Source organism: Micromys minutus, assembly GCF_963924665.1.
Source record: "Micromys minutus genome assembly, chromosome: 1".
NCBI lineage: Eukaryota > Metazoa > Chordata > Mammalia > Rodentia > Muridae > Micromys > Micromys minutus.
In genome coordinates this window covers 231,848,365-231,876,022 of record NC_137969.1, presented here as the reverse complement: position 1 = coordinate 231,876,022, position 27,658 = coordinate 231,848,365, and the positions used below count along the sequence as shown (strand labels likewise).

General features: G+C 43.4%; 1 protein-coding gene across 8 annotated transcripts in view; it reads right to left on the bottom strand.

Annotated features, from left to right (window-relative positions):
* Nucleotides 1-27,180, bottom strand: part of NRXN3 (neurexin 3) — a gene marked incomplete at both ends in the record, with an annotated part of 1,482,596 nt that extends 1,455,416 nt beyond the window's left edge. For all 8 annotated transcript variants that reach the window (XM_080922160.1, XM_080922175.1, XM_080922171.1 and 5 more), the window contains one exon: nt 26,472-27,180. In XM_080922160.1, coding sequence (XP_080778286.1) covers nt 26,472-27,180 — 709 coding nt within the window. The remainder of the gene's footprint in view (nt 1-26,471) is intronic.
* Nucleotides 27,181-27,658: the final 478 nt, after the last annotated feature.

Sequence of the window (27,658 nt, the reverse complement as noted above, 5' to 3'; positions counted from 1 at the left end):
TCGATCCATTATTGAGCGTCCTGGCTCTGATGGTACATGATTTTTTTCTTTGATGTTCATAACTATAGATCTTAAGACAAAGCACTGAGCAGCACCCGATGAGTGTCAGACAGCCTCAGAAGCAACAACAGTATGGGGAACAAAGAGCCCCAAAAGTCCCCTTATTGTCCAGGCCACTGATGTTCTCAAACAGCTTTCGGAGCCCTCGTGAGCTTATAGATGCTCTGGTTGGAAGAATGAGAGAAGAGAGAGTCAACATGTTATGTATACAGAAACTTGCACAGAGAGCCTCCTGCCAGTGTCTTGGAATGTAACTATAGAGGAAAAATAGTCTATGTGAGGTATGACTTGCTACTTATTAAAAATAGTTTTGGCAAATTTCTTAGTTCCAACTTCCTCTTTTACTATATGTGAATAACTGCACCATAGCCAGGTTCCCTGGGACCATCTTTACATTCACTGGTCACACAGTAAAAACCACTAACCAAAATCCACTGACCAAAAACTTCATTGGGGACACATAATAAAATGTAAAAACCAGTTTCCTACATATTAAGAAATGTGTAGGAACACAATGGATATGTAACATTTTTAAAGGCTTGAGCTTTGATTGCATCAGTAGAGAGCTTGTGAGTTGTTGATCAGTTAAGTCACCTACAGCTGTGCAGAAAATTGTGACATCACATACAGGATGGGACTCACATCACACATGGGCGCTAAAGTCACTGGCACCCCTTTAAGGTGGGCATGTTTGGGATCCCAGTTGAGGCTTCTTTGCTGAGCTTGGTTCAGCTAACAATACCTAGTGCTTCTCCTGAACAAAATTATGTATAATCAGAAGAAAATTACTATGCTCAAAGTGCTCCCTAATATATCAATTGCACTTGGAACAAATTTGCATTTTCAAAACAAGCATTATACCAGAACTGACTGTCCCTAATTTATATGACTATTGTAAGGATGGAATGAGATAATGCATAAGAAGAGTTTAGTGCAAAGCCAGGAACATAGTAAACATGCAGAAAACACTGGTTGAAATTACTACTGTCTCTGCTGGCTGGTTAACACATAACCAGTACACGAAGAGTGACACTTAATTTCTATTGACCTGCTTAAGCCTTCAGTCAGAAGGTATCTCTAGCAGATTCACACTTCCCAACTATAGGCCATGAGGTGTACAGCTAGAGCAGTCTCCCACCCCATAGGACAAGGCCTTTGGAAAGTCCTCACAGTCAGTATAGATTGCCAAGGGACAGGCTTCATATGCCTTTTATTCCCTATGGAAGGGAATAAAAGTTGTCCCCTGCAAATTCCAGTATGACCTACCCAAGAGAGGACACTTAAAGAGCAGCAGGAAATGAAGAAAGGCATTGAGCTAAGTGAGAAGACACCCATCAGTGATAGGACTTAGAAAAACACATCATGGGAAAGAAATCCATCAAGCTCTATGGCAGAAAACTCCCTAGACATAGGCTTCTTAAGTTCCTCCATCTCCTACAACACAGAGGGAATAGTGGTAGCTTCTGGATTCCAAGAGACTTAGATGAAAATCTTGATTCTTCTACACATATCCACTCAGGCACATTAACTGACCTCTTGGAACCTTAACTTCCCCATGTGTAAGTGGCAACAGTCCCCTTACCTAGAAGAACTAGTGGAAAGGTCATAAGAAGCTAATGTGTGCAAATCACTGAGCAAGGTTCCTTGCACACAGGAAGCACTAGCCCACACTGCTAATCATAATTACAGTATTACTTCAGCCCAGTGATTCTTTGGAGGAGGAGGGAATCTGCCTTCTTTCCAAGAATCCCTGGCTCTTGGAAAAGATTCTACATTCTTGGAGTTCATTCCAGTTGGAAGACAGTTTTAGAAGAAGCAGGTGGTATCCCAGAGTTTCTACAGACTTTGTGATGGAGTATCCAAAAGAGCTGTGGAAGGAAAATATGCTATGCTGGAGCTCAAGTGGGCATTGGGCTGAAAAGCAGGAAAGGTTCTGAACTTAAAGTCAAAGCCACTGGTATTCACCCCCCACCCCCAACTTTCATAAGGTGTGGTAAAATACGTACTACATGTCTCAATGGAGATTGAGCCCATGATCTTCAGTAAAATGTTCTATAAAGCCACTTTCTCAGCCTCTATTTTTAAATAAAGCATTACATCCTTCAAAATGATGTACAAGTCTCACCACCAATATCCATCTTCAGCATCTTCTTACAAAACTTACCCCCGGAATGCTCATTCTCCATTTCTCCCTCTCTAGTAGCCACCCCTCTACTTCCGATCCGCATAAAGTTGACTATTCTAGGTACCTCATATAAGTAGACTTTTTTGGTACTCTCCCTTCTGTGGTTGGTTTGTTTCATTTAGCATCACATGCTCAGGGTTCACCCATGTTGTGACATATATCAGAATCCCCTTCTTTGTAAAAGATGAAGTTCTCATTGTGGGCGAAAGCCACATTTCATTTGTAGAATCTTGGTTTGGAGACCTGGTTCTCCAGCCTTATATCAACCAGGTGACCTTGACCCTCTCGGTCTCATTTACCATACCCATGATTAATGGGACTAGGAACACTATTACATGACCAGGTTGCCTTGTGGTATAAATGAAACTATAAATGTGGATGCACCTCATACATGTCAAACTATTGTGTGATCCATGTATTCAGTCCAGAAATACAAATCAAATACCAACAGTTTATTTGCCACTATGCTAGATAATTCATTAGGCTCCCTATGCACAATGGGATTGTTCCAATAAAAGTTTAAAAGGCATGCATGCCCTCAGAAGACGACTCCAAGGATCCTTTTAACAAAGAAGACATGCTGTGCTATAATTCACCACCTGAGGCAGGTTGTATGATCATATGACTTCACCAGCTCTTGTTGGTAGAGTTTCTGTTGTTTGCACCAAGGAAACCAAAGGCTTAGAAGTTAACTTCCTTAGGTCTAAGGAACTTCCTTAGATTTAAACCCAATTTCTCTAAAATTAAAGTTCTTTCCCCTCCAGCCTATCATCCTAATTATTAGCCTCACTACCCAACTCAACTGCCTTTCAGGACAAGGAGACAAACTTCAGAAATCTAACCCGGATTTTTTTTTTTCCATGACCGGTGAGTAACTGATGAAAATAACGGATGATCATTAAACATTCCACAGCACAGTGTATATTGTAATATTCATGATACCTGCCACAGGGTATGATCATGGGATCCATATTTCAGAGAAAGAAGACAAGCTGGGGCAAGAAATCAAAATATGAATTTTATAAAAATAAAGTACCATGTAAGAAGTGAATATGCATTTCTTGGGGATAGAAAAAAAAGGCAGAGGCTCTGTGATCCAATAAATTTATAAAGTATTGAATTTTTAAAATGCAATCAAGTATCTAAACTTCAGAAAAACCCATAAGAACATACACTGTTATACTGGGCCACCCAAAAAAGATACTGCCACACCGGCCATATATGATGTGTGTTTTTGGAATACTTGCTCAAATAAAATACCTACTTATCACAGAGTGAGTTTGAGAAAGGCTGGCTTTGAGGTTTTCAAAATAGCTGTAAGGCTTAGATTTCACTTGGAGCCTTAATCCACATCCTTACTTTGTTCTCAGGGTGAACTTTGTATCTGGTTCAATTTGAGATAAGGAATACTCACCAACCATTTCCTGTATGTCACCCAAAGACTTGGGCACCAGAGACTTGAAAAGACTACCCTACACGCAGTTAGCAATAAATCTAACAAACCAAGAAGGCACTTGAACCCCATAGGGCAGCTGTTCCAAACCATCTATTACTGTACTTTATCTAATGGGGGACATAGGGTGGACAGGATGCTTCAAACCCTTCCTTCAGAAACATGAAAATGGCCCTTAGAGGAAAGACAACAGCAATTAAGTACAGAGGAACTTTTTAAAGAACCTTTCATGACTGAATACTGGTCAACTGATACCCTTAAGGGTCAGACTCCCTGGGACACTTACAGTATAAAGGAAGGTGTGAACTCAAAAGCCAGTATGTCTGTGTATGATCTTCAGGAGGTGACTTAATCTGTAACCCAATCACAGTATCCATTTCAGAGTTTCCCAGCAGGCAGAAGGGGCTCATAACATACAAAATGCTTAACCGCCTGGCAGGCTCAATAGGCATCACTTCCTTTTTATTTGATTAATAACACATGGGAATAGTGTGCTAAGGAAGAATATGAAAGCACACATGGGCTTTGGATAAAAAGAGTCTGAGGATTGACTAGCAGTGCCCACCATCGGCTTAGTAGGGAAGGGGCCACATACTGCAAGTTAGCACTTCACTGAAAGCTGTCCTCAGAGGCCTTGCAGTGAGACAAAGAGTTTCTAGGTACTTGAAGAAGCCAAAAAGCAAGCAATTCCTCCTCCCAGGAGGCTCTATGCTGTTAGAACTTGTGCTTTTCCTTATTAACCTCCCCAAACAGTTTTTTCTTACCCTGTTTTTTCTCCTTTTCATAAAAATGAGCAAGGCTGCCTCCTCGCTCCCCCCTCCCCCACCCCCTTTGTCAAAGGCTGTCCTATGGTCCTAACAGAGTCTAATAGCCTTACAGAAAAGCCCACTAACCAGTTCCTATCCCATTACAAAGGGATCAGTGGGACTTCTTCAGACCCTCCCCAAGGGAGGTCAGAGAGCCCAGCAGATATACTTCCAAGAAGAGGAGGAAAATTCCCTAAAAAAGAATTATCACATGCATCACATGCTTTTTAGAATCCGTGTCATTATTATTAATCACCAGTGTTTTAATCTTGTAACAGCTGTGGCACTAAAATTAAAAGTGGTTTAAAAACAATACTACCAAGTGGGCTTTGTTTGAGGGGGAATAAAAAGAGGAACACAATTTCCAAAGTGGAAGAGTTTCGGGATATCTCGAATCCATCCTCTTTGTTTCTTGGCTTTTGAGCTATTTCTTCTGTCTTTGAGACAAGGTCTTACTCTGTAGCCCAGCCTAGCCTCAAATGTTCTACAATCCCCCTGCCTCAACCTCTGGAATGCTGGGATTATCAGCAGAGCCACCATGTCAAGACTCATCTTTTTGTTTTCAGGCTCCTTTCATTGGCACATTCTTTGTACTTTACCTGTGCCCCAGTGGCAGTGGTAATTCAAAAAACAAAGATGAACAAAGTAAACACAGGACTTAGACTCTTGAGGTTTAAAGTCTAACTGCAGAAAAGACCCACAAACAGCCAGACAAACAAACAATGCCTTGTAACTGTGATTATTTCCACAGCATGCTACAGGACACTGTGAGGCCAAGAGGAGAGAACACAGACTGAAAAGAGATGTACATGTCTACATTATTTCAGCCAGTATTGGGGTCATCTGCATTCTCCCATTGATCCACAGCCAGGCTCCGGGGCGATGACCTAGACTCTGGGAGAAATATATGGTAGGAACAATCAGAACGGAAAGCAGGTGGTCAAATCTCTGAGCTTTTAGAGGGAAAGCAGGAGAGACAGAGACTGGGGAATTACCTCTATTTCTGGACAACTACCCATGCATCTTAGCAGGACAATATTTTTAACTGTCGCACAGCAAATTCCTAAATGCTAGAGCTTGGAAAGTTAGGATACCCCAGGAAGACAGGAAAGTGTCCCTTGCCCTAGAAAGGGTCAAGGATGGAGGATATGGGCCCTCCCCAAGGGCTGAGCTCAAATCCATCTGCTGTCCAATGCTCTGGAATTAATCAAACAAATCCCTTGATAAATCTGGGGCCAGTATTAGACAACACTAATATCCCCCTTCGAGTAATCCAGACAAATACATTCTGAGAGGGGGGAGTCCCCATGGCTGGGAAACAGACCTTTGTCGTGTTACAGTCCTCCTCATAAAGACACTTGCACTGCCATTGCCCTGACCCCCACACAGATGTCTGTTCCCAACAGCACAGCTGACCTGAGGACTGCAGGCCAGGAGGCAGAAAGGATGGGAGAGCAAGGCCTGGATCCCCCCCCCCCCCCAGCTACTGACCTCATTTTCCACTGGAGGATTTTCTTCCCTTTTTGGTCCTGCTTGTTTGTAAATCATGTCACCCTAGTGTACAAAGGGTATAAGGGAGGGCAGGCTAGAAAGTAGAGGGAAGTCAAGGGGCTTAGAACTATGGTCCTAGCTTCCAATTCTGAGAGGTCAGTTTGATAGGAACTGCAGTAGCTTCAAAGAGAAGTTAGAAGTGAGCAGTAGGAATAAGGCATACCCTCAAGATTACCCCAACTTAGCAACACAGGGGACTCCAGTTTCTGAAGCTGCCTCAAAGCACATGGCTCTCACTTTATGTATGATCTGCAGTGGGTTTCTTAATCCTCTGAGTTACCTCTCTCAATAACTGACACAAAATATTTTGAGTCCTTGGGTATGATAAGAACCTATCAGGAAAAGACTGTCTTAGTACAAGACTGTCATAGTATAAGGATCAAGAATATGGTTCCTCAAACTGCAAGAACTAACCTAAATATATACATACATGCATGCACACATATATGTGTATGTGTGTATGTGTGTGTATAGCATATATACACACATGTGCACACACACACACACACACACACACACACTCACTCACTCACACCTGTCAGGGGGAAGGCAAAATAGAAATGTCAACTAAAATTTTGAGGGGAAGAATGAAGAAGAATCAAACATTCCTCATAAAATGTAGACCTGCAAATTGGACCTCAGCAAACTGAATGTGGTTGAAATAATGGCCATAAGAGAACATTCCAGCAGTGTGTAGGCTATATGGATAAAATCTGATAGGCACACACACACACACACACACACACACACACACAACAAAAACAAAAAAACAATAACTGGTCAATAAATCAACTCTATGATAGAACACATACAAAACAAAACTGATCTTGCTAAATATAATTCAGTAAAATAAAAATAATTTGGAATAATAAGAAATGGTTTATCTAAGCTTAGACCTAATTTCTTTGTTTCAGAAGAAAATATGGCTCCTTGATAAATGTATTTGAGTCTCAGTCTAATTCTGACTTTGCCAGTGTAAAGATAAAGAAGTCTCAGGATTAAACTATGCAATCAAAACATCTTGACAAATGCTGAATATAAATAAATTATATGATTTCAGAAGTCATGACTAGCTGCAGGTTTTTACTTTCTGATAAAATGTCAGAATAAAAGGAGAATAAAAATATGCAAATACATCCTTCCTGGTAAGAACATACACCGGATGCAGCTCCCACCTACAAGAATTGTTCTTAGCTAATAGCTTTTATTTACCTGTAGCACACTTCAAGCTATTGTAAAGCAGTTCTAGAAACTAATGGAGGCCAATTAGTTCTGATTTTACTCAAAAAGAAACAAAACAAACAAAAAATCAGGCATTTATGATATACCATATTCTTTTTAAAAAGGGGGGGGAGGTTTACCACCCTAAAGAAAGCAGCCCAATATCAGAACTGTAAAATGTTGAGTGTGGTGATCACAAAAAAATCACACTATACTCTGCTTGCTCATTTCGAGGGAGAATAGTTATGCTTCCCTGAATAGCTGTCTTTGGTCTACTATATTTTTTTCTTTTTGTTCTACTGTTTGAGGGTAGACTAGGGAGTCTTTTTACATGTCAGTCTCCCCATCTATAAAATGGGGGATTAAACAGTAAAGTTACTCAGAGTGCCTACAACGAAGTAAGTCAGAAAATGTTAGGAGACACCGCCCTTGGCAAAAAAGCTGATTCCCCAGCCTCAGATAGGATTCCCAAGCTAAGAACTCTGAAAATATTCTGAAATACAAATGCCTTTAACAACAATAGCTAAAGAGTGTGGACTGATGAGGGCAACATCTGGTTTCTCCTTGTGCGGCAGGTGGGGGAGGGTCTGACAGTACAGGAGCTAGAACTTGAACACTGGGAAGAGAACGCAGCTGTCTGGCTAATGTTCAGCTTATCTCTGGGCTGTGGGTGGGAGTCTTGCTGAGCAGTTATTTGAGGAACAAGTTGCTCTGGGATGGCAGTTGGTGAAACTCACCGTAGCCTTTATGGTTCAGTTGCCTTTCACCGTCACCTCTCCTACAATAAAGTGTCCACTAGGCAGATTCTGATTCCTCCCAAATTCCGAGTTCTGTGCATGCTCACTTCCTGACAAGGCCAACTGTTCCAGCTTATCCCACTGACGGCTCCTCCTCTTCCCTGCTCCTGTCAGCCACCCACCCATAATTTGCCACAAACCACATCATATGCAGATAATCAAAAGTGGAAAGCATCGTTCCGACCACCTTGTTCTGAAGTCAAGCAAGTGACAGTGGATGCAGATGGTGATATGCTCCTCATAGTCACAAACACACATTGCATTTGTAAACTCAGGCCAAACGCACACCAAGCCTGTGGCGGTCACTATGGATTGCACTGGGTAACCAGCTAGCTGTCTTTGGAGTCAATCCCTTCTCCTTACTCATGTGCCCTTCTCGTTAGTGGAATGCAATGCAGATGCTACCCAAGTTGGATTCTAGCCCTGGAGCTACTGTAAGGCCCACCATTTGGCCTCTTTATTACAGTCTCCTAAAAAGAGTTTGCAAAGGCAATACGGAAACCTACTACTTTGCAAGCCAACTTTTAGAAGTATAATGATAAGAGTTAGGCAGGTGATAACCTTTCTGTGTGGCTTAATACTACTGCATATAACAGTCCTGGGTTATTAAACACAACTCCCAGTGACATGTGTGGAACACCTCCTAATGAGTTGTTGGTCATGGGGGCCCCCAAAACTCTTAAAACAATCCAGGCTCCTCTCAATTCTCTTGAATGTCCATCAGAAGAACTAGCTTGTAAAACCTTATTGCTGAAAGCACCACACAATGTGTGTCATGCAAATCACAAAGACATCAACCTGGAAGAGAACTGGAAGTTTTCTCCTCTCTGGCCAGCTTTCCTAGTTCCAGATGTCACAGCATAGGCTGCCAAGAACGAAAAGGTACTGTTGTTCTAGCTGAGAACCCTAGGCACACAATACCACTCTTCCAGGGAGGTTAAATTTACTGGAACAACAGTGTCACAACTGTTGTGAAGGCAACCAAGAACTCTCTGATCTAAGCAGTCTCTGGCTTTGAGGCCCACTCCCCAAGAGGGAATCCATGCCTAATACTGTAAAACCCGGTTTAAAAATCCATGGCTGAGGTGGTCCTAGGCCTTAGGAGGGAACAATTAATGTTGTTTAGCTAAATCAACACAGTGCCAAGTTGCCTTCCAAATATATACCAAAAGATAAATGTTATACTGGTCTTAATTAGAAATTTCTCTTCACAATGAATGATGAGTTCAGAGACACATATTTGCCTGAAATGCTGAAAATAAATGATGATCAACAGGACACTCATTGTCACCTCCTCCAAACAATGTGTTAGAAAGGGGTGGAAAGGATGTAAGTACCCTAAGACAAGAAGAGTGGTAAAATTCTGTCTTCTGGACACTACATAGTCAATACAGCCGTAATCCAACATCACTAGCAACTGCTTTAAAATGGTTCTGCACAAGAGCTAGCCTGTCAACAGTCATCTGTAGAATAGAGAGGCATAAACATGGCCTTACCCATCCCTGATGAATTAGGATACTCATGGATGCTGGAGAAGTGGCAGACATTTTTAGATGTTTATCAAGATGTGTTCCAAATTAATGGTTACAAATTCATGATTACATACATGGTCCATTTTAAATCCATGGATCACAAATAAAAAAATGATGAGTATAGGAGAGTGTTTAATAGAGAGGTGGGAGTTATTAGTTATAGGAAGAAGAGAGAGAGAGAATGACAATAATTAGAATTCTCTCCGTGTGTTGCAAAGAACAAATGTAATAACTGATTCTTTAAAAAATATGTGATACACAGAAGACTATGGCAATAAAATGCTTATTTTAGGAGGATGATATAAATTAATACCTTTTTAATAATATAAGCTAAAGCACTGTCATAAAAGTTTTAAAAGGTGGGTGAGATGGATGTATTGGTAAGAAATCAACAACAAAGTAACTAGAGGTGGGAAAGGGATTTGGGGGGTTTAAAAATGCAAACAATATGGAATTGCAACCCAAGAAGTCTGTGGTTCACAGTGGTAGAAAGGGTGGGGGCAGTGTGCAAATCTCTTCTACAGATAACCGAGTCATGTTAGAGCACAGTAAAATTTATCCAGAATGTGCAGGAAAGGGGAACCTTAGAAGACAGTCAGAAAAGTAGGCAGTGACCAGCATACTAAAGACACCCCAGTTAGGTTAACAAGGGAAGGTGTGGGGACCACTATTCAATGCCAACTTGAAAGAGAGGCATAGGGAGAGTATCTTAGAATTGAAATGCTACATCAATTGTCTAAGCTTTATCCATAGGCAGATAAATGGCTTACCCTCTTCAACTCCAGTCCCTTCATCAGTAAAACCAGGTAAATGACTGTATGGTAAAGGTGATTGGAAGCATGAAAAGAAATCACACATACATGTACATAGAGAGCAGCCCCAATATGTTGTAAGTGCTTCATGAGAATTAGCTAGCCACCTCATACACTAAATTTACCCAGTTAGACAGTTGATAAACATAAGACTTCTATGAAACCCAAATGCACCCTGGAGAGCTACTAGGGATTGATTGTGAATAGAGCTGGTGCTGAGCACAGTTCCAGCTTAGTCCTGGTTCTTGTAGCTGCACCCCTGATCCTCAACTAGCATCCTCTGTCTAGGGAAGGTCCTAGGATAAGTACGGTCAATCCAAGAAGGCTTTGTAGCATCTTGGCCATACACCTGAATGCCTGCTAGGCACAAAGAAGGACCCCTGGGTCAATCTTCATTCTGCCTTCAGAGCATCTATCACTTTGAAATCAGCTCCTGCAGAAATATGAACATGTGCCCATCTTGCTCAATACTCTTAACCTCAGTGCCTCACCTGACACACAGTAGGCCTACACTAAGTACTCACAGACCTGAATAGAGTATCTTTCAAATAGAACCCCAAGACCTCAGTGTGGGGGTTCATGTGAACACGTATGCCCACGTAGGAGGCTGCATTTCTTGGTTGCAGTCACACACCAGCTGGGCCCCTAACACTTCCATTTTTTTTTCTGCTTAGAAAAATGTTAGAAGGCGGTCCCCACTCCTCCCTAGGCTCCCCATTCTGCCTTACGCTGGATAAGCAACTTCAGACTGCTGAACAGCAGCACGCAACACAGCTGGGTAAAAATTCCTGTGTCCTGAAATTCCTGGAAAACTGCTGCAGAGCAAGCATTTGTAACATGGGCACAGCCCCCACTCCCAGCCCCAGAGAGTCAGACATGGGAGGAGGGAATCAAGCAGGCAGCCTGAGCTGGGCCTTAATAAAGCATTTTGCTTCCTCTCCAAACACCCCACCCTGGGTAGAGATAAAGAAACCACAAGTGAATTCATTACCACCACTAACATTGCTAGCCTGGGCCTTCTAACATCCCTGGGGTAAAGCCGAATGTTCTTTCAGCCCACAGGGACCACGGAAGGTAAAGTAATCCCTTCCTTAATTCCAGAAGAAGGGGTAAAGCATTAAGCTGATACCCTCAAGAGTAGGTATCTGACTCTGGGAAAAACCCAAACAAGGAACACAAGTTTTAAAAGCATGAGTTTCAAGTCAGTACACAAATTTGCAAGTCACTTTGTTTCTCTTGCTTTTTCTTTTTGATCTCTGAGTCTCTGACCTACATGGAATCCTGGTACTTAATCCTTGGTCCTTCAATTTCACCCTCTTAACACTAGTAGCTGTGGTCAAAGCAGAAACAAAAGGAAATGAATTAGATTCAGGGATCTCTCTCTCCCTTCCTCTCTTTCTCTTTTTTCCCCTCTCTTTTTCTATCCTCATTTCTCTGCTATCTAGTGTTAAGAAGGTGAAATTGAAGGGCAGAGGATAATGGGTAGGGGAAGAACCCGTAAAATAGAAAGACCAGCTACATATAAAGTGCCGACATGCCTACAAACAGAAACTTGGTTTTTCATACACAGGTAGCAAACCTGGGGGTTGGGGGGGGTATTATACATGGTAGAATTTTTGTCTCTGAAATGTACTGACATTTTTGAGAATTCTGGAATTTTCTTTAGGAATGTGCTTTTATTTTAATCCCAGGTGTAGGGACATGGGGCTTCTTTGGACTGTCAGAGCAGCTGACTATGATCTGCCTCATGCTCTAGCAGAAGCGTGGTTTTGCCAACTGTAGATAATTTCTGTGATTGTGTGACATTTGGAATTCTGGGCACTTTTCAGGGCCCTTAGAGGTAGGGTGAGTGGTTGTTGGTTGTTTAGTGAGGTTGGTTACAGCTTGTTAGTAGCATGTTTTCAAATGAACAGACTTCACTTAATGAAGGTAAAAAAAAAAAAAAATGCCAAAAAGAACATCCTTTGAAACAAATGAAGCCAGTCCTCAACCAGTTCATTAAATTCAAGTGTGATTTCAACTGTATTGAAAACCTGAGACTCTCATTAATTCACAAGCAAAGAATTTTAAAGAACTTTCCTTTGTCTACTGTTTCCTTCTGTATGTCTCTGGTCATCTGCTTTAGTCTGTCTTATAGATTCTTTTTCCTCTACATTCTTGGATATTAAGATTCCCAGGGATCTGAATTCAGCCCCCCCCCCCCCCGCAGCCAACCATGTTTCTTCCCTGGTCTAACTTTCCCATGTCCAAACTTTCCCTTTTCCCCTGCACCATACCTGACATCTGTACCCAAGCCCATCTGTGCTGACTAGTCTTACATCAACCTGACAGAAGGCAGAAACCCTTCTCCTATTACTCCTTATCCACTATATGCTCTGGATCACAAACACACACAACACCTTCCCTCTGACCTTTTGGCTTGAAGCTTTCTAATCACTAAAACATAGGGTACCCTGGCCTAAACTTCAAACCTGCCTCTCACTTACCCCACTGAAAACTTCCAAAGGCTTCTAACCATGAAAACTATTCAAAGTTCCTACAAAGCACTGAAGGCTTCTGCACCTAATTGCTCTTCTCATACTCTCCTATTGGTTGCAGACCATGACATGCAGTGACAGTTAATCCTGCTAATAGTATTAATATCCAGCTAACTCCTGGGACCACCTTGAATGTTTCTTCCTCCCAGTCTACCGACTAAAACTTACAAGTCCTGTCCCAGAATTTCTTCTGTGAAGTTTCTTCCTACTTCCAACTACCTTTCTTGTTCTAGAGTTGTTCTGACACGTGTGTGCCTTTCTGCTTATTGGGCTTCCAAACTAGACCATGAGGTCTTTAAGAGTAGTAGATAATATCACCTTACTTGGTGAACACTTAATAAATGAACCTATTTCAGTAGCTATAGAAGGCACAGTCCACCACAGTGATATTATACATCCAAGTCTGCTTTGCAAGGACTTTCTCTTATGGAAACCAAACTTTCCCGTGGAAGATGCTTTTAACAGCTGAAAACAGCTTTAGTGCAAGATTAGCAGCCATGAGTCCTCCAACAGATAAGATATAACTTAGTACCTTCTAGAGCCCCCTGGCCAGATCAACAAGATCACCACACACAGAGAAACCTTCAAGAACAGCCACCCTGGCATCTGGGATATTTTAGAATCAACCTCTACCTAGCAGTGTAAGCTCTGGTAGTGAGATACTGTTACAGTAGCCCTTACAGAGAATGTAGATTTGAGTTCCATTCTGATAAGTAGAAACCAAGCCTTTCTGAACAAGAGGCCTCATTAGCAAAGAACATTTTACAATAATTTTCCAGTAGCTGAATGTTTATGTATGAACAACTCGTACATGTGATCACTGTGTTTCGCTATTTCTTTCTTATATTTCTTATATTCTTTCTTACATTATTTTTTTTAAGTTGCTGATCTAGTGACTTATCTCCCACACCCCCTTGAAGGCCTGATACAGCTGTTCCCTGAGAGGTTCTACCAGCACCTGACCAATACAGATGCAGATACTCACAGTCAACCATCGGACTGAGCCCAGGGACCCCAATGGAAGAGCTAGGGGAAGGACTAAAGGAGCTGAAGGGGATTGCAGTCCCATAGGAAGAACAATATAAACGAACTGGACCACCCAGAGCTTCCAGGGACTAAACCAGCAACCAAAGAGTTCACATGGAGGGAACCAGGACTCCAGATACATATGTAGCAGAGGATGGTCTTATATGGCGTCAGTGGGAGGGGAAGGAGGTTTGATGACCCAGTGTAGGGGAATACTAGAGGGGTGAGTGAAGTAGCAAAGGGGGATTGTAGATGGTTAATCAAGAAGAGGGATATCATTTAAAATGTTCATGAATAAAATGATTAATTAAAAAGTAAAAGTGAAAGCCACTTGTTTAGAACACACACACAAATATATACACAAACAAAGAAATACAGATATAATGATAAAATGGGTGGGAAGGTCTGGCTGCAGAGAGTCTCAGAGCCAGGGAGTGCTTGGGTTGAAGGGATGCACATGCTACTCATACGTGCTCCTCCCAGGTCCACTCCAGCACCCTATGTACCCCTCATATGTACCCCTCAGTGATACCACTTGACAAAGCTTGTGATCTGCGGGCCAGTGGTTCTGACTATCATATAATTCTTACTTTGTAGTTCGAATTTCTTCAGCTCTCGTGCCCGGGTATCTACTTCTCCTCCATATGACTGCTTTTTCTGTATCTAAGGACAATTATCCTGATCCTAGTGAGGCTTATCTTCTCCAGGGAATCTACAGGAACTAATGGGTCCTCTCCATCTCCAGTGACAACAACCTGCCGGTCTCAAACAGCCATTCACAAGCATTTACATGATCTGATGCCAGCGGCTGCCTATAATTGTTACAGAAAACCATTGGTTTGTAAACAAAAACCACCACCAAAAACAATAGGCTTTCGGGTTCATTTTCAAGCAAATCAAACCTAAGAGAATATGTATATGCTTAGCATAGATTCAATAAAAGCTGTCTCACATAAACACTACCTTTCCCATTGGAAGAGAGATAGCGTTCCAAATGATATTCGGTGTAGTTAGTCTAGGTAAAGAATGAATTCAGTGACTCCTTTATTCAACAGACACTACTAAATTCATATGCATAAAGAGCTGAATCTATCTACGTGTTAGTGAGCCCTTACATACCAACAGGCAAACTCAGACAAGTAGGTATACACCAAAACACAAATGTAATTCTCAGGGTTATACACAGTATGCTATATTGAGGTAACAAACTATTGTTGAGTGTCTGCTGTGTGAGAGACATAATATTCACACAATGCTGAATGTATATCAATTACAAAGAAAAAAGTGTAACTCCCCTTCTCAGTTTTGTGTTTTTTAGTTCCTAAGGAGAGTCCATCCTCACATAGACCCCTGTAAAATGCCTGGGGAAACCCAGCTGAGCAATCACAATGTACATTAAGGATAGGGAAGCCAAAGAGATGCATTAAGACATAGCCATTGGTTATATACATGGGAAGGGGGAATAGCCCCACCCTGTATTAACTCAAGGCTGAAATTTGGGATGACCACATATTAAACTTTCAACAGCACTAGACTCCATGGATCCTAAACACATGTCAACTCTTATACATGACACCTACTTCTCAACATCTGTGTGTTGTCCATGGCACCTCAACAGTTCAGAGTCCCTTCTTGAACTTAAAATTATGTCCATAGCTTCTTTTAAAAGTAAGCTGTTTGGGAAGAGGAAGATAACTACATGGTTAAGAACACTTCTTGCTCTTGCAGAGGACCCAAATTTGGTTTCCAGCACCAACACAGGGGTTTACAATCATTCATAACTCTACTTCCACGGGATCTAAAGCCCTCTTCTGGCCTCTGCCAATACCAAGTACACACATAGTACACAGACATCCAGGCAGAAAAAAAAAACACTCATACGTATAAAATAGAATATTTTATAAAACAAACCAGCTTAAGTCATGACATTTATGATACTTGTTCCTTATTATTTAATAGCATGTCAATAACATATCAGCTGATATAGGGTTAACCAAGAGCCAAGACTGACCTTACATTTTGAGGTCCACGAAAGAATTTGTATACTGGATTCCAGTCTATACTCACATGGGGAAAATTTCTAGCACAGTAATAAAGTTATGAAAAAATATCACAAACGAATCTTATGCTTTCAGTAAGGTTTGAGGTTGGGCCACATTCGTCGCTATCCCAGGGTGCATGTAGCCCTCAGGCTATATACTGAATACCTTCTGTGGCAAGAGAACCTCTTGTGAATTTTACTTTGCCATAGGGTTAATTCCTGCAAAAACAATAAAAATAATCTAGAAAGATCAGTACCCAGCTGCCCCCTCATTCACCCTCTTTACCCACATGGACCACAAATAATTGCTTTACATGGAATGGGACAGTGACGATGTGGCTGGGGAGCACTGTGTGGCCTGAAGACAGAGTGTCTAGTTACTCTGAGCTAATTAGAGATACATTAAATTAACCTGAAAAGCACCAGGCCCCTCAACATTACAGGTGACTAGCCTGCTTGTTTCACAGAGGGTAGTAGTTAATTCTAAGTGGAGACAAATAAGTAGTTAAACCTAATTGGCCTTAAAGTCACCTTAAACTAACCACCACAGCATCCTTAAAAATGTGCTTTGGCTTCCATGGGAAGATCACAGCTGGAAGGCCATACACACATGTTAGAATCCTCAAAACAAGTCATGGGATCTATACTTCTAACATCAAAGATGTCTTCTGCACTGCAAGAGCCCACTCAGATTTTAGCACATTCCCCAAAAGGAAGGCTGACTGCAGCCTAGTCCTTTCTGACCTAGATGGAGCAAATACACTGCAGGAGGATTAGTCTTTCTGGGATCCCTCAGATCTGAGGCTCATCACTCTCCAAGCCCATTCTTCTCCATTCCTTTTGACCTTCAGAACTAAGCATGCAAAGAACAGGGCCCCATCAGGAGAGGCAAGAAGCTTCAGAAAATGAGATGGAAGTTAGAATCCTCGAGTTTCCACTGACCTACCAGCCTCTCAGGCCCTTTTCCTGCTGCTTGGATCACAAGCAAGTGATTTTAGCTCTGCTATCCAGCTTATCTTGCCTCCCAAGAGGTGTCCTCCTTTTTATTTGAAAGCAACTTATTAAGTAAATAAGCTGTACACTTCTCAGTGTGTTTTCTCGATGTTCCAGGGTTGTGGGTACCATACTTCCAATTGCACCTACAGGAACAGTGATGGAGTTTTGTGGACTGGACTGTCTTCTAAGGTAGAGATTTCAGCCCCAGTGTGTCCAACAGCCACAGGAGTACAGAGAGTTTTTCTTTTACACATTTCACACTGTCACCACACCAAACAACTTCAGGAAAACCAAATTGGCAGAGGAGAAACAAATGACAAGAGAGAGGTGAACTCCGTGTCACCATGAAACTTGGAGGGAAATCTCCCCTGAAATTTTCTTAGCTGCAGAGACATTGTACTTGGAGGTGGATAACTCAACTAGTAAAGTGCTTTCCCTGTAGCACAAGGACCTGGGTTTGATCTGCAGAGCCCTTATTTTTAAAAGTAAATGTGGTGTGCACTAGGGAAACTGAAAAGGTGGCTACTGAAGGCTCACTGGCTAGCCAGCCTAGCCTACTTAGTCAATTCCAGGCTGGTGAGAGAGAGATTTTATCCTCCTTAAAAAAAAAAAAAAAAAAAAAAGGTAGACAATGCCTATAGAACAATAGAACAATAGCTGGCCTTCACACACGTGTGTGTGCACTCACACATACACACACCATATACATACACATATATACATATGCACACATATAAACACACATATACATACATATGCATGCATGTGCACACTGTATTTATCTAAATAAGGCTCCTAAATATTTCACAGCTGGAAAACCTGTACCAGAATCTGAATGCTCCAAAAGTTCTTGTCCTGCCTTTCTGTTAATACCACTTTCAAGCCCTTGTTTTCCTTGCATACTATAGGGTCATCCTTACAAAAGCTAAAATCATTCATCACTTCTAGGACTAGATGCAAAGCAAGTTTATCACTGCATAAAGATGTAGGCAGTTCAGCCGGTGACTATGAGGTCAATTCATTTTTAAAGCTATTGGTCCCTGGGAGTATAAGAAAAAAAGAGTTTTGGAAAATACAACAGCTAGGAACCTTGTGGACAGCAGTCAAGGTCTAGAAGCAGGCATAGACAATGACACATGTAAAGTGGGCCCCATGTTGCTTTTAAATAGGTCACCCAAAGACACCAATTCCTGGAGAACAGCAACAGTAAAAACAGCCCGCTGGTAGTGTCGCTTTCCAAACAGATCAGGAAGAAAGGCCTGGGGAGCCATGCTTTCTCCTTCTTTGCTAGCCACATTCAGTCACCTGCAACATAGCCCTCAGAGAGCTAAGCAACTCAAACATCCCATTTAAGCTAGAAACTCCCGGGAGAATGACTACAGTTAGCCCTCCATTTAAATACTTGCTTGAACCTCTGAATCTGCAGCAAATACTTGCAAACAGTTCCTCCCTAAGCTCCCCCTTCCTCCCCTTTACAAAGTATATTCCTCCATACCTTCCCTCCTCCCACAATCCCCAGCCATAAATTTTTCAACTCTTTTGGTTGCAAAGTGGCACACGGTGTCTGGGATGAAGTTTGGTCACTGGTTGGAGGGAATCACACACGCACACATACACACTCAGTGTGACGTTGCTATCACTGGACAGCAACGAGTCTTCTCCATTAGGATGTGTGCAGAGAAGTGGTACCTGAAGCCCAGGATATCTGGGGGTCCTTAAGGAAAACGTTTGCAAATATAAGATTAGGTCTGGTACCTTGTAAGACGCCCCATCAAGTTAAGATTTAGTGAAGGTTTAATTTCCTCATCATAAATCCACCTCCGTTATCCTTGCCCCCCCCCCCACACACACATGCAAAGAAACCAAAAAGAATAAACAGAGATAAAACAGTTTGGTTGTGTTGTGTGTGAAGGAAGCAGAAGGCAACAGGAAATCAGAAGCCTGACAAAATAGCTCAGGAACCTCCATTTTTCACCAGCCCCAGTGGATGATGGGCATCTCCTGGTACCTAGGCACACAGAGGTTAAGTCTGAAGAAACTGTCCTCCTCCATCCATGCTCTTCCAGCTGCCATAGCTCCGTCCAGTCTCCGGGTACTTTGCTGTGAATTGGGGGTTTTAGGAAGGGAACCGAATGCTCGTTGTCATCTGCTTTCACGTTTTCTCATATCCTCTCTTTCTCTCGCTGGCTGGGATCAGCAAGGCTCCTGGGACCGGCCCAGCTGATAACCTCCTGCACCCAGAATCTGACATTTTGCTTATCTTAGATGTCCAGGGAGGCGATGCTCCATTTTGCCACGGAGACACAGGCCATTTGTGTTAATGAGGGGAGCTAAGTGGGAATAAAAGGTTAGGTTGGGGGTCTGGGTACTCCACCTCAAGAGAAGGCAGGGTCCAAACTCAGTCTCACACCTTCCGTATATAACAAGCTCAGTGACACCTGGCTGGGGGATGGGGTCTGCATCTCCTCAGCCATTCACAAAGGTGAAGCTGCTCTCTGGCTTGCTTGGCTGCCTGGGAGCTGCATGCAAAGAGCTGTGAATGGGGTCCACCTGAAAAATCGAAAAATTGTGGCCAGCAATCGCATGCTTTTGGACTTGTAGGCACACTGCACTAATATTTGATTTTCGTGTGTGTGTGTGTGTGTGTGTGTGTGTGTGTGTGTGTGTGTGTAAAACTGAGATACGAGAAAATGGTGAAGGTGGACAAAGCTCAAAGGAAGGCCTTGAAACTTCTGCAAAGCTGCAGAGATACACAGCTGATCTTACACAGCCTGAGAGGAGCCCCAAAGCCAAGCGGCAGTGCGAACAGCCTTCTACACTTTGTCTCATCCGACACTCTCAGAAACTCTGAGTTCATAAGATCATAACAGAACATGATGAAGAGGGTGGGCTCTGAAGCCAGAGAGTCTGGGTACCGAGTCCAGATTTGCCTTTTAACAGCAAAATCTTAGACATATCAGACCCCCCATCTCTCAAGTTCCTAACCTACATGGGAGAATTATAGTTGTGTGCCAATAGTCATGTGAAGTTGCAGGAACTACTAAGTACATGCAAAGCAGTTATAATCCATGGCTATCAGGAAAAAGCTCGTGGTTGTTAGGTGTGGCCAGTTATTCTTACTTATTACTGCTAATGAAGATGAAGCTTCACAAACTTTATCCAAATATGTACAGTCTGTAAATGGACGAAAGTGGATTTCAGTCTGGACTATTTTCATCCTGGAGATCCACACTCTTAGCTGCTCCCCTAAATTTTGTCTAAGTGCCAAATTTCTCTGCCCCCGATCCTTCACCTTCGAAACTGATGTCCATCGCCTTGGCCTTACAGGATTGTGAGGATTAGAGGAGCCAATAACTATGAATGCACCAGAATTTCAGGTGCAATGCAATATTCTACAATGCCAATAGTCATAATAATTCCTCTGTTACTTTGTTCTCAGAAGGGCAACTGACCTAGACAGAGCCACACCCTGAAGCATTACTATGGATCTACTCTAGAGTCAGTAAGTACAGCAACAATCAGTGGGCAGAGGGCATACACATCCTCATCCCATCCCCCAAGCATATAGTGCACCCCACCTCTCTGCCTTGTAAATGACCAAGGGGAACTCAGCTGATGGGCAGCTGCCCCAGGAACCAGAAAGCGTCTTTTCCAGGGCAGCCTGCAAAGGGAGATAGGGGTCTTAAAAATAATTAGCCCCCAGTGCTGGGCCTGTGGTATCTCATTACTAAATGCAAATTCAAGTTCACGAGCCACTCCAAGGCTCCTGGCACAATGCCTGCCTGACCCTCAACCTTGCTGAATGTGGTCCAAATCGTTCCGAACTTCCCACCCCCTTTCAGGCTTGCAGCTGGTGTTCGGTCTCTGCACAGGGGGGTGGGGAGTGGAGAAGGCTGCTGTCAGTCCAGTGAGGGGAGAACAAGGAAAGGGGGTCTTATTTCTTTAAGGGAGGAGGCAGGGATGTTATGGGAGGGAGAGATTAGAAAAATTGTTCTTCCCTCAGCAGTTAAAAGAGGGATAATTGGAGCAAGTGGCAGGCGGCTGTTCTGCCATTTAGCATACAGCATACCCAGGAAATCTCACTTGGTAATCAGAAGGATAGGAGGAAAAAGGAGCAATCAGACCCCTATTCAAGCTCCGTTTAGTGACAACCCCTGTTGGCTGGCTGGCTGCCTGGGCTGGGCTGGGCTGGTAGAGAGCAAGAGCTGATCCCACAGAAAGTCTGAATACTAGGTGGGGAGTCAGGGCTCTGGAGCACAGTCCCTCCTTTGTGTTCATTGTAAGATCTTTCTGCTGTTCTTCCTACTCTGTACCACAGATAAACGTTGAGAAGGAAGCTACATTCTTTTTCCTTTGATTGCTCCCTGTGCCCTTATCCCCAAGCTTCCAAGGCCTTAAGAGTTGACATGGATCACCATGTTACAATTGCAGCAGAGTGTACACTCAGAGAAAGGACAGGGGATGACTGTGTTTTACTCCAACATCAAGTTCCAACTGGGGAAGTCTCAGACAGTTTCAGACACTGTACTGAGAACCTTAGAGAATGCTTAGGGGTAAGTGGCCTCCTCTCGGAGGATGCCATTCTCTGGTTCTGAGAGTTGGGAAAAGGGAGGCACAATTTTCAGTAGAAGAAAAGTCATTGAAATTTGCTTTCTGGAAGGTAGACAAAGACCACACGGTAGTGATGAGACATCAATCAAACCAGATTGACTACCACTCAAGCAAATGATATGTGACATCACATAGGCTCATCTTGTGAGATTTGTTCAGGAGAAAGAGTCAGCTCAAACCTTCTCTGCCGTTTCATCTTCCTGTCCTCCCTACAACAGGCTGATTTTCTGTTAAAAGAAATCTTCAGGGAAACCGGGACTAAGTTTTATATGCCTTGGCAGTGAACCGATGCTTCAAAACTACAAGGTTGCTGAGAAATTCAGTGTGTGTACTTTCATAACTAAGAATACTTTAAAATAATTGTCTCAACTCATTTTGAGGGAATAACACATTTTCCATAGCCTATAAGGGTATACTTGTCCTTAGAGGAAGCTGGGGAAATCTATTCACTCTCTGGCCACTAAGCTTTGAGGCTCTCATCATAGGACTGAACTAGACAAAAGGTCCATTAAAAGTGCTGGACCATGATGTCCTCACTAAATTACAAACCACATTTATCATTTTAAAATGGTTTTATCTGCCCTTCTTCTGTCCTTATGGACATTAACTGGTTGAGAGTCAAAACATCTTGTTTATAAACATAATACCTAGAAGTAAAAACCTGAAACCTCTTCTCTGTACATGTATCGTGTGCCATGATTCTTGACGTGACTACCAAGGACATGAGCAGCAGGCTCAAGTTTTCCCAAGTTCAGAAGTCAGTCTGCCACCAGAGCTCACAATCCTTTACCCAACAGAAAGGACAAGTGTGTCTACTACCTTACCCTTGAGTGGCTCAGGTCTCCCACACCAACTATCTCTGTTGTCTTCTACTCTTCTCAGATAGAATCAGAATACCCCAAAACATGTAAAGAGATGGGTGCATCTGTGTATTCTTTCTGGGCTATAATATAGGTACATTTCAGAACCCCTGAGACATGGAGAGCCAGAGAGGTCAAGAAAAATCAGTAACACTGCAGTCATGCTACAGACTATTGGACTGCTAAGATATCTACATCAGGTCCCGACTATACTATAGGAAGCTGCAGGAACCCACCAGGATGCCCCTGCTCTCAGAACTAGTAAAGCACCAAGCAGATCCTCACACATTCAAATGTAAGGGCCCATGCAGCAAACTGGGACAATTGGGTGCTTGATTCATAGGACCCACTACTGTGGAATAGTACCGTGATTCCTCCTCTGTGGTGTGTGTGTGATATCATGGGGGAAAGGTGTGGATGCATGCCCATTACCCACTTCACATTATCTTTAGGGAAATGGCAGGCATTTGTTTAGGCTCCTTACCATGATGTGTAATATCTGTTTGACACTTAGAAACAGCTCTGATTCTCTTCTTCCATATTTTAGGGGTGTTTATGCTTACTCTCCAACCTATGTGTGGAGGCAACAGATATTTTGTAATGTTCTTCAATATAATTTTGTCATTGGCTAGACATGATGACAATTACTAAGATCAGCAGGCTTCAAGTCATCCACAGTAAACTCCACTACCTCCCCAATATTGGTTTTCACCAAAACCTTTGGGTCATTCTATTTCTAGGCTAGCCATATGTTGGTTATCACAGAATCTATTTGCTCTGCTTCTCTTAGTACAGGAGACAAAATCTGAACATTTCAAAAAGAAGAATTATTAAAATATACATATTGCATTTAAGAATTTAAAAATCAACTGCATTCAATTTGTTCTGAAGAAATTCTACCGAGGACCGAATAACAAGTACATACAAAAATAGAGAAAAGACAAATACACACACACACACACACACACACACACACACACACAGTGTTGATTCTTCCTGCTGAAAGTGCTGATCCAAACCTGCTTAAAGGAAATGAGGTTTTTGAAACACACACACACACACACACACACACACACAATCAAGAGATGATCAGCAAGCTAACAACACACTTGTAGACACCATGGTCCCCTAAAGGAAGAATGCCAGCTTTTAATGTAGGTTCTGAGCGCAGAACAGATCACAGATCCTTTGGGCAAATGAGAAAGCAAGTAAGTGATCATGTCAGCAGTGTCTACAGGAAGCAGCTTTGGAGAGCCAGTCAGCTCCGGAAGGTACCTGCTTCTAAGAATCCCTTTAATTACTGCATTCCAACAATGTGACTCTTTGTGTTTGCGTCATCTCTGGTCTTTTCTCCACCATTTTTCTTCCCTATGGGTTTAATGAGAAAGAATCAAAGCCTACGAGAGTGTTCAGCCTTTAACACTACATGACATTGTCATCTACAGGCAACAATGTGCTGAACCCCTTTTCTAGATATCTTGAGAAAGGACCTCAGGCTGGATATTTCTGTGGACCTAAAGGGCCACCATATGTGCACAGCATCTCCTGACATCATATGTGCCTGGTCCAGCCACAGGAAGTGAGATGTAAAACCAAGCTGGTAGAGAACAGAAGCAGAACAGCTGGAGAACATTTTCATATCAGCCCAATGTACATCCTGAAATAGGACATTCATGTCAATCCCAACATGTCAATCTCCAAGATGTTTCACCCGTAAAAATAAACTTACTTTTTACTTAAAAAGTATTTAACATAGCCCCTAGTGCATAAAGTTTATAGCAAGTGTAACCTGCTTTATAAGGGTTAGACAATTCTCAAAATACTTTAAGAATACACACAAACACATACTAAAACCCAAACCTAAAGCAGTCGGGTCCTTACCTGAATAGATCCTGGGAAGGAGGAATAAGATACTTACCTGGCCCCACCCTCTTGACAGAGCATCAAAGGCCCATTAAGGGAAAACTATTTCTCCTGGTCATGAAAATAAAATCCCTGGCCAGGGTGAAGAACTAACATTCCAGTTGGGCATGTAAATGGCCTGGCTAAGAGACTACCCATCAGAAAGATAGGACTATCCCTTGGAAGGCAAGTTCACCCTCAGCTACTTTAAAGAAATCCGTAGAATAACTACTTCTTTCAAGAGCTAATCTCTCTTCCTCGAAGCCCCACCCCCTAGAAACTTCATGAGGTTTGGTTGACTGAGTCCATGTACCTTTCTGAGTCTTTCAGATAGGCATCTGTATCCCCTTTTTTCTCTCTTGTCTTTATATTTCAGATACTAGCCTAAGTGTGCCTTTTCTGGTTCTCTGGAGGTCTTTATTCTTTCTCTAAAACTTGCCTTCCAACCATGTGGCTGCTTGTTCACCACACACTTGCTCTCTATGCCAAAGTACTTCAAATGGCAAAGTTCGCTTCATTCTCTCCTCCACTGGGACTACAGCTCTTCTCCTAGGATCTCAGCATGCCTGTCATTTGCTTTCTTGCTTACTTGTTTGTCTTAATCCAATAAAGCTCTCCTCAAGTTCTTTTGAGTCCATTCTTAAATTCTTTTATGAATGGGACTAAGATCCCCAAGAAGGGAACCTGATTTCTGACATTATTCTGACTTCTTTGGTGGTTCTCCACCTTGATTGTACATGGGGATCATAGGAGACACTTTAAACAGAGAGTTGATGAGATCCCACCCCCAGAGATGTAGGTGTAAGAAACCTGGGTATGGCTGGAAAGTTTTTCAGTTCCCCCAAGGTGAACTTAATGCTCAGCTGGTGTTGAGAACCACTGATCTTCCTTACAGTACACCAGCACCTCCATAAAGAGGCCTGCATGGTTAGCAAATACAAAACATCTAAAGAAAAATCACGGTGTCACCCATTCACATCCATATCCTCCCAAGATAGACACCTGTGTATCCCACAGTCACCATATCCTAACCTCTCAAGATACATACCTGCCCTCACTGGCTCCCACACACTTGATCAGCTTGGTGATTTCTCTTCCCCAAATCGAAGCCAAAGTGAGTGCAGAGGGCCAGGAATTTACATCTTATTTATATTTGTCATATTAAAGTACTTCCTCAGATCTAATACCAAATGGAAGTTTGGAACTTAGTGTGCAAGGTAAGGACAGCTTAAGTTGTATGCAGATAAACCTTTCTCTCCTCCCTCTCCCCCTATCTCTCCCTCCCTCCCTCCCTCCATCCCTCCCTCTCTCCCTCCTTTACTACCTTCCTCCCTTCTCTTCCCTCCATCTCCCCATCCCTCAATCTGTCTCTCAAGTCAGATACAGTCAGCTCTCTAGTGTAGCTTGGGAACTCCACTGGACAGGGCTATTCACACATATCTCAGTATACGGAACACTCAGGAAAGGAAACCATATTTAAAATGGAGCCTTGTGGAATAGCCTCACTGCTAGAACAAGGACAGAAGGTTCTCATAAGAATTCTACGACTGGCTTCTAGTTGCCTCTCATAGCCTAAGGGATGGTATAACAAGACTGAATTGTAACAGGCCCATGCACAGAGCTGACAGTCCATCCCCCTTCATGCTCTGCCCGGGTGAAGCTTGGGCTAAGGTAATGAGGAAGATGTGATGTGGAACTTTCCCATCCACCCACACTGCTCCAAGTCTCCAAGAGTCAGGAGGGGCAGAGATAGCCACTTGGCCAATGACTCTCTGGTTTCCCACTCTGTGCCTATCCTGCTGAGCAGTGCGCACCCTCGGCAGTCTAGGCCACCTAGCCCTTTGAGTTGAGTCAGAGCGAACGCTTGAGTAGCCTGCATTCTCTTCCTGCTGAGATCCGGTCTTTTTTATTTCCATTGAGAACCAAGAGATGAGTTTTCACTACCTCCCTGGAGAAGGAGGCCCAATTATCTACCACACCGTTGAAGCCGTGCTGCCCCATAGAGCTGCTATCTAGCCATCCCCCTGCCTTCACCTGATCCAGCAGTAGTAGCTACAGCAGGTGAGAGAGGGTGGTCTTACCTTCCGAGCAGAGTGTGCCACCATAGCCAGTGGTAGAACAGTCACAGGTGGGATGACCATCCAAGAGGAAGCAGATCCCACCATTTTCACACGGACGCTCGCGACAGGGTCCCTCTGCTTCTAACAGGACGCTCTGGCTCCCCAGAAGCCGAGGTTCCGAGTTGCCATACTTGAGATCCAGCATTAATCCCTTAAAGCCAGGCATGCTCTGTACTCCATCAAGGGTCAGGGCAGAAGGGCGGATGTCAGAGGGGACGCCACCGAGGAACAAATCACTGACCACATCCATGTAGGGCCGCTGGGGCCGTAGCTCGCCAGACTGGCCCTCACCATCAATCACCAGCCCAGTGCGAACACGGTCACGGCTCACCATGAGGAAGTGCCAAGTGCTGTCGTTCACCTGCTTGTTGGACAACACAGTGGTCTCGGCACAGTCCATGCTAAAGCGGAGCTGAACGCGGCCGTCCACCAGGGAGAGGCAGAGGAAGTCACACACACCACCATCATCCAAATACAGGAGCAGCCCAGTGGAAACATTGGTCTTGAACTGGAAGCTCAGGTCGCTGCGTGTGCCTGCTTCCCAGCGCAGGTAGCGGGCCCACTGGTTAGGAAGGCCCATAAACTCCAGACCCAGGCAGAGCCCCACCAGGGAGCCCAGAAAGATGCTCACCTTCAGGGTGAAGAAAACTGAGTGGAGGGTGAAGCTCATGGTAGCTGCTGGGTCAGAGCACAGAGGAGCAGGCAGGCCAGGGAACAGCCCTGGGGGCGGGAGGCAGGGGATGGTCGTTGGTGAGGGAAACGGGAGAAACCAGTGGTATAGGGGAAGACACAAGAAGAACACACACAGGAATCTTAGGAGAAAGGGGGGGGGGGGCGGGGAGAACAACACAGGCAAGAAATCCAATAAAGAGGAAGACGAAATAGACGGAGGGTGTCAGGTGAGGCAAACCAGGAATGAGACGAGGAGGAAGTCTCTTTCTCCAAGAAAAGATCTCAGCTATCCATGTGGATCCGGAGGCCTTGGTTCAAGGAGGAGAAGGAGCCCAAGACGGGAACAAGCCTTCAGCAATGTCTTCCTCCCGGCAGATGCGTCCTAGCCAGGGAGACCAAGGGCAGGACTGGAGCTCAGGATGCCGGAAGAGGAGGGGTGAGCCGGGTGAAGTGCTGGGGTTTGGCTGTCTAGCAGC